Source organism: Idiotropiscis lumnitzeri, chromosome 6, assembly GCF_059441095.1.
Source record: "Idiotropiscis lumnitzeri isolate Australia: NSW breed Sydney's pygmy pipehorse chromosome 6, RoL_Ilum_1.0, whole genome shotgun sequence".
NCBI classification, from domain to species: Eukaryota; Metazoa; Chordata; class Actinopteri; order Syngnathiformes; family Syngnathidae; genus Idiotropiscis; species Idiotropiscis lumnitzeri.
Window position 1 is genome coordinate 3409795 of NC_142396.1, and position 15179 is coordinate 3424973.

The 15179-nt window shown below is 45.5% G+C and overlaps 2 protein-coding genes across 4 annotated transcripts; both read right to left on the reverse strand.

Annotated features, from left to right (window-relative positions):
• Positions 1 to 1990: 1990 nt before the first annotated feature.
• On the reverse strand, positions 1991 to 11864 carry LOC148334572 (peroxisomal succinyl-coenzyme A thioesterase-like). Of its 3 annotated transcripts, none has more exons than XM_088298966.1 (12): positions 11723 to 11864; positions 11548 to 11636; positions 9321 to 9554; positions 9067 to 9166; positions 8301 to 8488; positions 7386 to 7555; positions 6150 to 6269; positions 5190 to 5272; positions 5023 to 5116; positions 4046 to 4126; positions 3818 to 3959; positions 1991 to 2656 (listed from the first exon to the last, which is right to left on the reverse strand). In XM_088298966.1, the coding sequence occupies exons 3-12, from the start codon at positions 9514 to 9516 to the stop codon at positions 2556 to 2558; spliced, it is 1275 nt and encodes a 424-aa protein (XP_088155092.1). In that variant the 5' UTR covers positions 9517 to 9554; positions 11548 to 11636; positions 11723 to 11864; the 3' UTR covers positions 1991 to 2555. The 3 variants fall into 3 exon arrangements, with proteins under 3 accessions (XP_088155092.1, XP_088155093.1, XP_088155094.1); XM_088298967.1 differs by having other exon boundaries at positions 11548 to 11640; positions 11723 to 11857; XM_088298968.1 differs by lacking the exon at positions 11548 to 11636.
• A 1572-nt stretch (positions 11865 to 13436) lies between these two features.
• Positions 13437 to 14962, reverse strand: kbtbd13b (kelch repeat and BTB domain containing 13b). The gene has a single exon (XM_088299338.1). The coding sequence runs from the start codon at positions 14960 to 14962 to the stop codon at positions 13544 to 13546; it is 1419 nt and encodes a 472-aa protein (XP_088155464.1). The 3' UTR covers positions 13437 to 13543.
• Between the last annotated feature and the right edge of the window lie 217 nt (positions 14963 to 15179).

The window sequence follows — 15179 nt, forward strand, 5'->3', positions numbered from 1 at the left end:
GACGCGCGCGTGCACAGAGGTGCCCTGAAACCAAACGCAGTTTATTCACGGGAAACTCCAGAGACGCGCAGGCGCCCTCCAGAGGATTGACACTGCAATTACATCAACTGCTTCTCAGGAAAAGTGAGACAGTTGCTTGCAAATGCTGCTCTCTGTCGGTTGCAACTCTTCAGGCATTCGTCATCGTTTCATACTTTTGCCATGTCACTTGCAGTATTACTAGCACACATAAATACATGTAACAGAAAATCTTTACGATAATATATGTATATAAAACGATTACAGAACTACAGTAGATGAAATGGTGTAATAACAATTTGAAAATGAAATCAGTTGCAGTAAATGAGATTTTTTTTAAACTATTCCAAAAATGTATCATTTGTGCGTATAAAACATTAGTAAATTCTTTCATTTAAAATAAGTCGAGTGAAAATTGATTTTACCAAAATGTAAATAGTGGGGAGGGAGTAATTTTATATAAAAATAAAATTTTAAAGAGTGTAAAATGTAAAAATAGTGCAACAAACATTCAGTATTTGTGAAAGCATTGAACTGGATAATTTTGGTACATGCAAATCAAAAAAGAGAATTAATCATTTCATCCAAACAGCATACTTTAGAATAACTTATCGAAAAGTCAAAATGACTGAGTTTTTTTTTTTTTTTTTAATGGTAGAAAATTGGTCATTTGTACATCAACTAAAAAAATCAATATTTGCTTCAAGTTAATACAAGTGGAAAAGGACGACATGGACTATTTGCAATATTGAAATGTTCTGCGTTATCGCCACAATTTGTTGTTGTTCGTCAAAGTGGTCTGATGTGCACAGCGTAGGGCCGGATGGCTTCAGGAAAACCTGAAGGTGGGCCGAACGTCCACACACGCCTCTTTCTGTTAATCCAGATCCATTCCCAAATCCCTTTTTTTCTTTGCAAAGGAGTCCCAATCATCAGTTGATACCTCATTTCTTTTCTGGATTCCGAAAAGAAAATCATTTTGTGCTTAATATTTTGGGTTCTTTCTAAGGCACATTATGTATGCAAGTTCAGTAATAAATGATCCACTTAACTGGATGAGAAAATAACTCAAAAAAAAATACTCTCCATCTGGAAATGCCATTAACCCATTCGAGCCATCCTGAGAAAAAATAGAGTTGAGAGTTTTTTTAAAAAGAGAAATAGTACTCTACAATATCCTCATTTAAGAAGTCATCCAAAAAATAAAATAGAACGTAAAAAAAGTGCGTGCATGACAAGTTAATGCATCACTTCAATGGGGATTGCGGTGCACCTTGACCACCAGGGGGCAGTATAAATGAAGCAATCTTTTTTTTGTAACTTTATTGAGTCAATTAACAAGTCGTACAACAATATCACTTATTTAATTAAAAAATAATCATCAATAATAAAAAAATTATATGATATAAGAAGACATTGCGATATTACTATGAAATAAAATAGTCCCGCCCTGTCTCCGATTATTGCTGACTAAGGTTTTATGGATAAAGGCTTATTCCTTTTTGAATGATGCTTTATGAAGGATAAAGAATATATGTCTGTTTTTTTTTGCCACTGTATAAACACACACATGTGTGCCTTGACACTTGTCCTTCAGTACCGACAGAAGGTCCCATTTTTGCTGGCGTCGCGACTTGAACTTTGAAACCCTGACGAAATAAGCGCCCGCACAAGCCATTTTCGGCCTTCCCGCGGACCACCGTCAACCCGAGAAAAAAAAAAGACAAAGGAGCATTTCACGGACCAGAAGCACAAAGAGTGAAGTAAAGTAAAGTAAAATAAAATAGTAGAAAGTAGTTCCAAACTATTTTGAAATGAAGAACGTTTTGTGCTGTTACCCTTGTAAACTGTTTTTTTTTTTTTTTTAACTGACGGTCTGAAATTAGTGGTGACAAAATGTCATTTAGTCAGGAATCACCGAAGTTTACTGACGTGGCCACCACTGCAAACACACAATAGTGTCCTCCAAACGTTCCAGGTTAAAGATTCTTTCCAGAAACTCACCTTTATTTAATGAGGTAAAAATTCAATTGAATCCTGAGTCTCTTTAAAAATAAGAAAAAGAAAAGTGTTCCACAGTAAATCTTACAAAATCACAAACACAAAGTGCTCATTAAATGATTTGATAGAAATGAATAAAGCGTCAAAGTAGTGAATGCGGCAACAAATTAAAACACCAACTCTGATTTTTGTTGTTTGTCCTTTAAAATCCAGCCAAAAGTAAAATGTTAACAGTGACTAGCACGGACACAGGGGATGTTTATTCACTTTGCTTTTTTTTTTTTTAACCCTCTTGCGTGAATATTGTCATTCCTCCCGGTCATCCAAGTTTTGTAAGCCACGGTAGTTACTAACCGATCCCTGTCGATGGCAACGTTGCAACATTTGAGATCAGCGCATCTTTGCGTGGAATTTAAAGACTTGGGATGCAATTTTTGCTTCGGTAAAAAAAAAAAAAAACAAGCTGATAATGTCCTGTTTGTGTTTCAGTATTGTAAGTCAAAAAGTACCCGTCCGTGTGTGTTGTTGTTCAATCTTCATGTGTACAAATGATGGCGCAGGAAGTCCAGGATCTTCTGCCAAGCGTCCTCCTGAGCCAGTGAATGCGCCGCACACTCGCCTCCCCACAGCGCTGTGACTGCAAACACACGACATCACCGTCAACGAATGCAATATGTCCCGCGCGGTAAAGCGAGACCTCTCCCAAGGCCCGTCGGGTTCACGTCTTCTTTGTTTACGGGCGACACCGTTTCGATTCAAGTGCGGGATCCAGGACATGAAAAAAACAAAACAACAACAACCAAAAAAAAAAACGACATCAAGCCGAAAAAGACCAGATGCACAAATTAGGACATGAACAAAGACAATGAGCAGGAATGCGACATGAAACAGGACGTACACCAAGTCATGGTCTAAAACCAGGACCGGGAGCAAGAGAAGACACTGACCAGGACATGGAACACGGACATGGACCACAACTTGGGCCAAGACATAAACACAAGTGGCGGGCCGTGCATTTCGCACGTCGGCCTTCAGTCAAGTCCGACGTCGTCCGACTTGAAAAAAATCTGCCTCATCATTTGTGACAGCACACAAATAATATCTAGAAACAAACTGAGGCAGAACTGAGCTGAATGTCCGTCTTGAAAATGTCATCGCAAGCGCGTCTGCAATTAAATCCTCACTTTTCCCTCCTTCGGCCATTGTGGTTTAAAAAAGCAAAAAAATGTATTTCATATTTTCCAACGGTCGCCTGTTACGAATTTCGGCTGCGTTGATTCGTCTTAGCGCTGCCCCCTCACGAGTGAGGAGCCAATCACAAGACGCGTTCATCGCCTTCAGCGTCAGGCCAGCGAGAAGGCGTCAACTCATCAACTCGCGATCTGATTGGCTATCGCAACTGTCTATCAAGTGTCAAAGCCCGCTTGAGACGCAGAAGAGACGCCCGCACGATTGGATCGGAAGGCCTCGGAAAAAATAGTGCGCGCTACCGGTATTGTGAAATCTACCCGGCAACGCCAGATCGCTGAATTCTGATTGGATAAAAACTCCAACCTAAAAATTCAACACGAGGCTATAATATGATGTGGAGAATACAATCATGATTTCTTAATGATGACAGGCCAGCAGGCCTTGACCGCCCACCACTGCATAAACAAGACTCTCGGGTATCACGAAGCAGGACATGAACCCAATAAAAGACTAAGACGTGGACTGGGACCAAGACAATTACCAGGATGAGAACATGAACCAGAACACAAGTCCGAGTCGTTTGCGTACAAAGTGAGTGTTAACTCACGCTTCTCCCGAGCGCCAACGGATCTGAATAAGCTGACTCGAGTGTGTGGGGCGTACGGAGGCTCGAGCAAGTGTCCCGCATTGGGGTAAGACAGAACGGTCAACAGGTGGACGTTTCCCGCGTGCTCCATCATCTTCTTCATCTGCAAAAAAAAAACTTTGTTTTTCCAGCGCAATGAGATGCCTGCTGATTTTGTTCGCTGATTGTCGTTGAACTTGTGAAGCTCACGTCTTCGGCGGACTCGCAGGCGGGCGAGTTCTGGTCGTCCTCGCCTGCGACCACCAACAGAGGACACTGCACACGTCCCACCTGGCAAAACACAAAATACTGTGATCACAATCGACCGGTGACGGCCCGTGCATTTCACACCCGGGCCTTCGGTCGAGTCCGACTTGAATCAATCCCCCTCATTTATGACACCGCGGCGGGACGACTAATATCCAGAAAGGCACGACTGAGCGAGAGTTGGACGGCCGAGCTTCGCTTGAAAATGTCCCCGCAAGCGCATCTGCAATGAAATCCACACTTTTCCCTCCTTCGGCTTTTGTGGTTTAAAAAAAGAAAAAATATATTTTGCATTTTTGAACGCTCGCCAGTTGCGACTTTCCGGTGCGTTGCTTGCGTACGAGTGAGTATCCAATCACAAGACGCGTTCATCAACGTCAACGTATGGCCAGCGAGAAGGCGTTACTGTCGTCAACTCGTGATCTGATTGGCTATCGCAACTTTCTATCAACTGGAAAAGCCCCCCTGAGACGCAGAAGAGACGCCCGCACGATTGGATCGGAAGGCCTCGGACGAATAACGCGAGCTACTGGCATCGTGAAACCTGCCTGGCAACACAAACTCGCTGAATTCTGATTGGATAAAAGCTCTCACCTAAAAATACAACAAGGATAAAATATGACATCCAGGTGAAGAATCTGATCATGATTTCTTGATGATGTTCGGCCAGCCTTGAAGGCCTTGACCGCCCACCACTGCAATCAACCAATCACCACATGGATTAGAAGGAGGGAGCAAACAGGATCAGCACCGAGAGCACAGATGAGGTAAGTGAATAAAAGCATGAGATGGGCCAGGAAAGGAACAAAAGCACACGGCCGAGGCATGGACCGGACCCAGAGCAGGGACTTGGACCAGGACCATGGAATAAACCAGGACACTGACCACGGCTTGGCCCAAAACCAAAACCAAGAACTCACGTCCACTTTGAAGGCGGGGTCAGTCGGTATTGGAAGCAGCAAGTTTCTCATGATGGACTGGTTCTCGTGGTTAAGTGTAGCCTTGTGCCCGTTCCTGATTGGACGACAAACAACAAACATGAGGAGTAAAAGCTCCGCCTCGCGCAAGTCACAACGGTGAACGTTACCGAGCGTAGTAAGAAATAATGTCCGCCATGGTTCCATCCACGGGCTGCACATGACTTCCGCTGATGCACACCACACACTTGGGCTGAAACGAGACAACTTTGGACATCAGTGACAGACCGATATGCTTTTTTTCGGGACCGACACCGATACCGATTCTTAGTAGTCATGGAGGCCGATAACTGATATTTGAAGTCAATATTCTTTGACAGAAAAAAAGGGGTACAATGTGTCCAAATTTGGAAAACTAAAAACTCCAAAACTTGTCTTAGTTTAAATGCCTTTAGGAACTTTTTTTACAAAACGACGTTATCCATTCACATGTGTTTTTTTTTAGGTTTTTTTATAAGATGTTAGACTTTTAAAACAAAGTTGACCATTTTGTAACAAAAAGCGCACAGAGCTCCCCGGCTCCGCTGCATGTCTTATAGTTTGATGAAAACCAACACTGCCAAAAAAGTTTACGACAGCAAATGGTTTTCACTTGCAGGACTTTGCCGCCAGTTTTTTTTTGCACCATGTACAGCACTTTGTGTGGAGTGGTGGGCGTTTTCAAGTGCACCATGAATAAAGTTGACTTTAGCTTTTCATGAGATTGAGCATACACTGGCACTCAATCACTTCTTACTTTTAATCACCACTTCCCTCTCAGTATGATCAACAATTTGACTTCCTCCAAAGCCATGTCGTTCAAGTTGCAAATGCAACAATGGGGAAGCGATTAGCTTCAGCTTCAAGGCAAGGCGAACGCTGCTGTGGGTGAGCCAAAATAAGACAGAATTTCATCTATCAGCCTTGAAATAAAACCTTTTTTTTTTTTAAAGGCAGATGTTGATAATCGGTAAAATGCCAAATATCGCACCATTTTATATGTATATTTATAGACACGCTAGAATACAAGTACACAACAACACACAAACACACAGAGTGTGTATTCTCATGTGATGTCATCCTTGCCCGACCTTGACGACGTGTGAGTAGGCGGCCATCTTGAGCGTGACGCCGACTCCAAAGGAGAGACCCAACATAGCCACGCGCTCGGCCAGAACGCCAGGATGCTGCTGCAGGAACGTGAAGGCCTTCTGTGGGCAGAGAATGTCATGTCATCAGTTGCCATGGGAACACACACGCTCAGCCACACAGAGCGCAGGAGGAATTCACTCACAGAACAATGTAAAACCATGCGTTTGGCTTCTTCGTTAAAAAAGAAAGGCAAATATTATGTTACGAACGTGAAGCTTAGGTCCAGGACGTGGACCATACTCAGAAAACAGGACTGGGACAAAAACATTTGTTCTGTTGTTAGCTCGTTCGGTACGCTATTAAAGTGAAACCTGCAGTCGGTCGACGACATGGAACAAATCGAGGTCATGGATGTGCCAAGAACGAGAGTGTGGAACAGGGCGGTGACGTGGACGAACAAGAACCAGCAGCAGGACCAGGGCACGGACCAGAACCAGAACCAAGACATTTGTGGATAGCTCGTAAGCTAAATGACACTAACATGTCTACGACATTGACCCGAATCAGGACCAAATAATACCAGAAGGATCGAGACCGAAGAACGGGGACACGTGTGGATCAGGAGCAGGCTCGTGAAAAGGACCGGGTCCAGTAAACGGTCCATCATGCGAACCACGACCAACGATCTGGTGGCGTGAGCTCCATCACCAACGAGCTAATGCAGGCGTGGGCAAACGACGGCCCGGGGGCCACATGCGGCCCGTTAAACGTTTGAATCCGGTCCGCCGAACTTTTATTTTCTAAATACTGTGGTTTTTCAAAGACATAAATATTGTTGCAATGCTTTTGTTCACTTTCATTTCAAATAAATGTCTTTCTTTTTCTCCGATGAGGTGAGGTTAGCAAAACATTCCATCCATCTGCTCCTAGTCCGGCCCCTCTGTCAAATTTTAGAAGCCATTGTGGCCCGCCGATCCAAAAGTTGGCCCACCCCGGCGAACTAACTGGAGACCTCCTGTTGGTCCACATGATGGAACAATTCGCTGTCGTAGGGAGGACCAGAACGAAAAGCAGGAGTAGGACGAGATGCAGGGAATGGACCAGAAGCAAAATCCCAACCAGGCAGGACGAAGACATTTGTCAAACTAATTTGTCAGAACACAAACGGTGCAAGGTGAGGACAAGAATCAGAAGCATCCGCTGGAAACAGAATCAGGACATGCAACGGACTTTACCTCAAAGTAGGTGTTGTCCACCACCTTTCCGGTCTCCATGGCCATCTTTGGCGTCATATAGTTCAAAGCCAGTGCAGCAAAGCCATGTGAGGCGAACAGCGCCGCCCGGTACTCGACCAGCTGGCCCGCACCACCCCACAGGTCCATAACGGCAGGGAACGGTCCAGGACCTGGGGACCCGTTTTGGATTATGGGTGACCGAACGAGACTTTTCACCCCGATGTCACGTGTGCTTCTGAGTGAACAATCGCTTTCGTGGCGTCTGAGCCTCTGATTGAGAAAACAGGCGAACTCGCTCGCGTGATGATTTTCAGTCGAGTCTCGAGCGCAGTCGAACGGAAGATGTTACGCGAGGTAGATTGGGAGACCAATTTGCATTTTAGCAGGTAAAATGAAGCAAGGAAGCAGGAAACGGATAACTGGCGGCCAAAGTGACGTGAGTTCGCAGGCGAGCCCAAATTCTGGACTAAATAATAAAGCCAAACACAGCAGTTAGTTATTTGTCATGATTTGGTGAATCAATGTAGTGCACTTAGTTACCCGTACGTGGCGAGCACAATTGATCAACGAGCATTCCAAAGTTGTTCAGCACCGGTACCAGATCAGAGCATCGGCTTTGGGTCACCATGTGTTTGTTGCCGGATCAGAGACAACAGAGCAAATATTCGACAAAGGGAGCCGTTTCCCATCCAGTCTTCTTTGCGTTGCGTTGCGTTGCGGGGGTTGGGTGAGCCCCAAAAGGCGGAAATTGAATCGAGGGAACAATTCTCATTTTTAACGTTGGTTCTGTTCGACGAGTTTGTGACAAACAGCTGTGGTATGACCGAAATATGAAACGGATTTTCGTGTTCTCGGCTTTTCGGCCGACTGGAAGGAGCCCGCCGTCTATCGTTTCCAAACAGGTAGTGTTCGTACCTGCGGGCAAGAAGAGGGTCGCCGTCAGTTGGTGATCCGTGACGGGAGTCCTGAGAACGCCGGGCGCCAGGTACCAGCGCTCCACCAGCTGAGACGCCAGCGGAACCTGATCGGTGAAGTCGGTCAGGTGGTCTGAGTAGACGGAGATGGTGACCTCCATGGGGGTCTGTACATTCTTCTTCCTCATCCTGGAAATGACGCGGGATTGCACGCTTGAGGTTAGCCACTGCCGAGGGGGCGTGTTCATCGAGTGAACCAGGGGAACATGCTTTTTTTCCCCGCCGTATTCCAACAAAGTGTAATTGCACCTCCACTCCAGTAGTGGGCAGTGGCGCTCTCATTGCGCAAATTAACTCTACGGCGTCGGTTTGTTTTGCAACCAAATGCTATTATTTAGACTTGTGGCAAAGAGTGGGTGGTGGTTGTTTTATTCTTGCTAACGGGGGGGTGAAACAAAAAATAATTGAGGAGCTCTGCCGTAATGTGATTGCGTGCATTTTTTTTTTTTTGTCCACTAGCCATTCCGCGGATCGTGCCCGACCCGAACCGTGGTGCATGATCAGTATGGATCGCGGGTCAAAGATGCACCACTCGTCACGAGTCCATCTGAGGTGAACGGAAACCTAGAGAATTTTCCTTTAGTCTCAAATAATAAATAAACCAGAAGCACTGCAAGTTTTTTTTTCTTTCATCTGCGCGAGCCTCCGTCCAAAGAGGCCCGCGGACCGGTGGTTGGGAACCTCTGCTCTAGCAGATGGTGGTCTACCTGAGTCCAGGTTGGCTTCCTGGAACCGATCTGATGCTCCAGAAAAGACCCATGGGCTCCACCCCGGAGTACGTCCCGCCCAGGCTGGGTTCCCTGGAAACTGCGAAGCAAAGACAACAACCGTAACATTTGCAGCACTTTCAGAATGCTCTTTCAACATCCCCGGAACAGCCCAATAAGGAGTCTGGAACAGTCTTGTCATGTTCCTGTAATATTCCTGACAAGGCGGACAACAGCCCCCCCCCACGACGAACCGTTGAGGGAGCCTGCGGCGTCCGTCAGGTAGTGAGCAAAGGCGCCCCACCCATGTCCGTCCTCGCAGCGGTGGAAGGCGCGCAGCGTGAGCCGGGCTCCAGGGGGCGCACTCTGCACCAGGATGGCCACCTTCTCGTCCACCAGGCCTCTGGACGGACGAACCGACAGATGGACGCCGCGCTGCCGACACCACATGATGGTCTCCCACAAAAGGTCGGGCGATTGGGCCGCGTCTGGAATTTGTGGACGAGGTTCAATTTGATTTTTTGGGGCTTTTGTTCAAGAAAAAAAATATTAAAGTCAAATGCTTTTTAAGAAAAAATATATCACATTATGAGAAGAAGCTGAAATAATTCAAGTGTATCTTATTAAAGAAAAAAGCCATGAGGAGATTATTTTGCGATGCAAGTAGGCACGGGCTGATGACAACTGGTTAGACGGTTTCTTCACTTAACTTCTTGAATGTTAAGTGCAAAAGAGCAAAAGTGCAAACCTTGACCCAGAGCACTTCAAGCAACAACACTTTAGAGTGTGTTACCTCCCTTGTGGAATTGTGCTTCAAATAAGAAACTTGAGGAGAACCAGTTGTTGGTTAATCATTTACCAGTCACCATTGCATCATACGACCGACAGCAATTTTATTTTGCAAGAAAAAAAAGAGAGAGAGTGAACTCATAAAACAACGGTGTTGAATGTGAAGCACTTGGGTGCAAAACGTTCATCTCAAATCCTGATGATATAAAATTCTTTGCATGTAATTTGTTAATGTTGTAATATTAACAGAATTGTTGCACTTTTAAGGGGAAAAAGTCATAATATTGCAAGACTGCAGTTGTATTTTGAAAGAAAAAAAAGCTGTACTCCAAAAATAAAGTTGTATTTTTCAGATACATTTGTTTTGTTGGGGCCCGAGCAGCGACCGCAAGGAGGTCCCTACTGCTTTTGGAAAAATTATTATTATTATTATTATTAGTTTGGTTTTGTTTTTATAGGAAAATGTTGCCATCGATATACATATTTATAATACATCTTTGTGGGGAGGGGGAATTCAATTCATAGAATGACTTTATCCAAGAGAGAAACCGTATTTTCAAGAGGGAAAGAGTCACGTTACAAGAATGAAGTCATTGTTCTTTCGCAAACGTTACTGATTTACATGAGCAACAAACGCTATTATGTAGTGGACAAAAGTTACACAATACAGGACTCATCTTGTCTGTTTTGCTCAATTCAATGCAGCAGACAGACAGACAGAAAGTTGATGTTTAACAGGCGGACTCAAGTCCACTTCAGAGGGCGCAAGGATAAGCGCGGCCATTTTGTTGTATTCATTTAGCCGTATTTTCTCAAAAACTAATTTATTTATTGGATAATTAATTCATTAATGTGATCATTCATTTTTTAATGGATGCAAATAATCACATACAAAATATGACCAAAAACATAAAATTTTTCAATAATTGCTTAATAAATTACAATCAATTAACTATTTTACATAAACTGAAAACATGGGTGCAATGATGAATTTCAGCAAATAATTGGTTCAGTTACAAATATCCAAATGTTGAAAAATATATTTATTACTGTTTTAAGTTTAAACTAACAGTTTGAAGTTAAAAACAAAAATATTGTCAACAAACCAAAAATATTGTCAACAAACCTTTCATTCATTTAGTGCTTCATCAGTGTGGAATCATTTTATTAAATTGTATGAATTATTGGATGATTAAAACAAAGTAGTAAACATAAAATACAAAAATGATTGGCCTTTCTAAATCAAATAATTGGAAAATAGATTAATAATAATAATAATGCCTTTATTAGTCCCACAATGGGGAAATTCGAGATTCGAACCCAGGCCTCCTGGGGAGACTGGGTCCTGAACGCGGCGCCTTAGACCACTCGGCCATCCTGGCAGCCACGAGATTCGAACCCAGGCCTCCTGGGGAGACTGGGTCCGGAACGCGACTCCTTAGACCAAGTTGGAATAATAAGAATAACATTTTCTTCATGTACCAACCATTTCACATGCATATATATTTCAATTCAATCTTTGGTTACTTAATTACAGTAAATAATTCAATAAAATATGTAAACATTTGTGCATGATTAAAATAGGCGATTTTACATAAAGCGCTAAATGTGTTAACTTTGCGTTACATTATTGGTAAATGGGTGAAATTTAAATGACATCAAGATAATAATTGAATATTCGTTCTTACTTACTATTATTCTGAACTCAGCTCCGAGTTTGATGGCCCATGTGTCCGTTAGAAAAAGCTAAAGTTCATCTTGAGCGCAAATCTTTTCCCAGACTGACTTCCAAAAAAAATAAAAATTTGGTTTTGACGCTTACTTCCGCCCTCAAAGTGTGGCCAGTACGTCACATGACCAGACTTACCGGAAACGCAAGCAGCTGTTCAGATAGATAGATCTTTGACGTTCTCAACCTCCAGTCCAAAACGCCAAACACAACAAATTGACGTGTGAAGACTTCGCCGAGCAGCCACGCACGTGGACCGTCCCACTTCCCACTCGGGCTGTCTAGCAGTTGGGAGACTCCTCCCCCGGAAGTGGACACAAAATGTCGCCATAAGTCCACACGGACACAAGATGGCGGCAAAGAGGCGTCAATGGCTCTAAAAAGGATGTCGGAACAAAAGTCACATCAGAATCAGAATAGGCTTTATTGTCATTGTACTTGAAGAGCTCCCCTCTCCCGTGCAATATAACAAATGACTGAATGAATTATACCAATTAAATTCGTTAAAGATCTAATCGAAAATAAATATGAAATGAAATAAATAAAACGCATAATGTTGCAGTTCACAAGGAAAAGGTAGTTGTGTGCAAGAGTTCAAGCATGGGACATTTTGAAAACTGCAGTGAACGCAAAAAGGATAGCTGCTACTCCCAGCCAACTTTTCAAAAATGCACAACCATTTTAAAAATGGTGCACTTGGGAGATTTGTCTCCAAATGCGTCCACTCCCAAGTGTTGCCCAATCAACTCTCTCCAAGCCTTTGTGTCTTGTCCAGGTGCTCCTTGTTGTCTCGTCCATTTGTTTGGCTTTAGTTCCCAGGTTCCTTTCAGTCCTGGTTGGTTCATTGTCTGCTGTCGCATGTCCTCTGCTCTGTCCCCCTCAGTCAGGTCAAGTTAGGTCACGTGTCATCATCCACACCGCTTATCCTGTACAGGGAGGAAAACCGGAGTTCCCAGAGAAATCCCACGCAGGCACTGTAGATCTTCCGGAGGATGACGATGTACTTCACACCATGAAAAAAGTTTGGGATTGCTATAACATCTTCTTACTTGTGAAAACCCGTCCGACCATCACACTTTGAACCAAAGTCAGCAAGGATCCCCTTTTTTAGGTGGGGGTACAGTATATGCACTGGAAGTAGTCAGTGCGGAAACATGGAGCGATCCACTTTGGGTCATAATCAGGACACCATCTGACGGCCTGTTTTGTATCACACACAAGTTGTCCCCGTGGCGCATGTCTTGATGTCGGATCTTCAGGTGACCATTCCAGTTGATGATTTCGTAGAAGTCTTTGGACCGTTTAGACCAGGTGTGTCAAACTGCAGTCCTCGAGGAGCCGCGGCACCGTTCTCCATGTTTTCCATCTCTCCCGGCTGCAACCCGCCTGATTCAAATGAGCAGGATACTTCTCAGGCTTCTTCAGAGATCATTTGAATCAGGTGGGTTGCAGCCGGGGGAGATTGAACTCAATCAAGAAAACGGTCCTCCGGGACTAGATCTTGACACCATTCAGCTCACTGATGACCAGTCCAGAGTGTAACCAGACTTTCACCTGAAGTCAACAAGGATTGCCAATATCAACCCGATCGTCGTGATCAGGATAAAAAAAAAAAATTTTTTTTTAAATGTGTCAATTATTCGTCTAACGTATCTGGATTGTGGGTAGCCGGCGCAGAAACGTCGGACACTGACCCACTACGTGGGAAACGTTGGTTTCGAGTTTCCAGGTCTGCCTGTAGATAACGTAGGTACTCAAGTGGGCTGTTACTCAGAACACACCAGTTAACAGCTGACGGTGAAGGGAGTCCTTCCTTCTAAGTCAGTCAGGATAACTCTGGTGGAACCACAAAAAGGATGGATGTAGGACTCAGGAAGTCATATGACGCCTCCTCGGCGCGGCGTACACAACATTCTTGTGTATCCCACCAAGGTTAAAAACAACAAACAAACGTGCCAATCATTCGGTCTGACATATTTCACCCATTGGAAGCCTGAGCAAGAACGTCCACACCGATCCACTGCGGGGAAAACCTTTCATCTGACGTCGGGGTTTCCAGGTCTTCCCGTGGACCACATACTCCAGCGTGGCACTCCTGTTGAGCGTGAAGACCGAGTCGCTTCGAACTACGGCGGTGAAGAGCGAACCCTTGCTATTGGCAAAGTGTCCTGGCAGGGAGGTCCACTGGCCTGTTCTCAAGTTGTAACAGTCCATCATGCACCTCAGGAAGTCGTCCGATGGCCCGTTGCGCATCACGTACAGATTGTCCCTGTGGCCCACCATGCAGTGGCCATAGCTCTGGCGGCGGATGAGGCTGGCGACCAGTCGCCACTCGTCCGTATTCGGAACATACTCGTGGATCTCGGTCGTCTCCATGGGTTGCCATAAGCACACAAAAATCCTCCCTATGGCTTTGGTGCACGCCGCGCCCGCCGCTGGCCGAGGCAGGGGTGCCGCAAACCTCCACTTGCCGGTCCACACCTCCAATATTTCCACGGATGACATCACAGTCCGCTCGTACTCTCCTCCGATGGCGTAGAGACGGCCGTCTTGTCCCACGAGGTTGAAGTTAAAGCGCGGCTGGGCCGGACCTGCCAGCTCGGTCCATAAATTTTTGTCCACGTCGTAGCAGAAGCATGCGTCGACGACATCTTTGTCGACTCCACGGACCCCTCCGACGACATAGAGCTTGTTGTCCAAGACGGTCACGCCCGCCATGGAGGTGCTGGCCTCCGGTGGGAGCTCGGTCAGAGTTTTCCATGCATTTCCGCTTTCATCCAGGTAACAGACTGTCCTGGAGGCGGCGTGGACACTTTCGCTCGTGCCGCAGGAGACGTGGGCACCGACGGCCACAAAAGCGCTCGGGTTAAGTGACTCCACAAAGGAAATGAGTTCCGGCGGCAAAGTCCGCCTGACTTCTGCCTCAATGTCAACGTACATATTTCGGATGTACAGTGCAGCCGCACGGTACAGGTCCAGTAGGCCGAATGTGGCCGCAGTGTGGACCATGAGCAAACAGTTGTCAGAGTCGACCAGCTCCACCAGGTGCCTGGTGAGTGGCGCCGCTTGCAGGAAAGCAGCACATTGGATAGCCTCCACTATGTCGTCGGCATCCAAACCGGGTGCCTCGCCTCGCATGACTGCCAAGGCGATGAAGAAGCCACGCGCATGCAGACAATGGAGACGGATCTCCTCCTGGCGACACTCCTTCATGCCAGAGCGGTAGAGTGCGCCAAAGTAGTCGCAGCTCTGGACGAGCAGCGTCTTCTCCTCTGAGAAGCGAATGTCCTCCACCACCACCGTCAACCTGGCAGCGGCGGGACAGCAAGACCGGCGATCACCACCAGACTCTGCAGATTCGCTCCTTTGCAACGGCATTGAGACGCCCCACAAAAATCAGAGTAGTTGGAAATTATCCGGACGTGCTGTCGAGGAGCTGGAGAGGAACCGCTTCACTCTGTTGCGAGACTCCGTTTCAAAATAGAGCCGCTAAACATAGACGACGACAACTGAGTGGAGTCACATTTACAACGCTCAAGGGTCACATTGTCACCACACTGACCACATCACCTGACTCAATGGGTTGACAACTCCT

Coding starts and splice junctions, on each gene's coding strand:
- LOC148334572 (XM_088298968.1), bottom strand. CDS start 9,516: ATGTGGTGTCGGCAGCGCGGCGTCCATCTGTCGGTTCGTCCGTCCAGA. Junction 8,489..9,066: donor GGAAGCCAACCTGGACTCAG/GTAGACCACCAT, acceptor CGTCATTTCCAG/GATGAGGAAGAAGAATGTAC. Junction 3,960..4,045: donor CCTGCGAGTCCGCCGAAGAC/GTGAGCTTCACA, acceptor TTTTTTTTGCAG/ATGAAGAAGATGATGGAGCA.
- kbtbd13b (XM_088299338.1), bottom strand. CDS start 14,962: ATGCCGTTGCAAAGGAGCGAATCTGCAGAGTCTGGTGGTGATCGCCGG.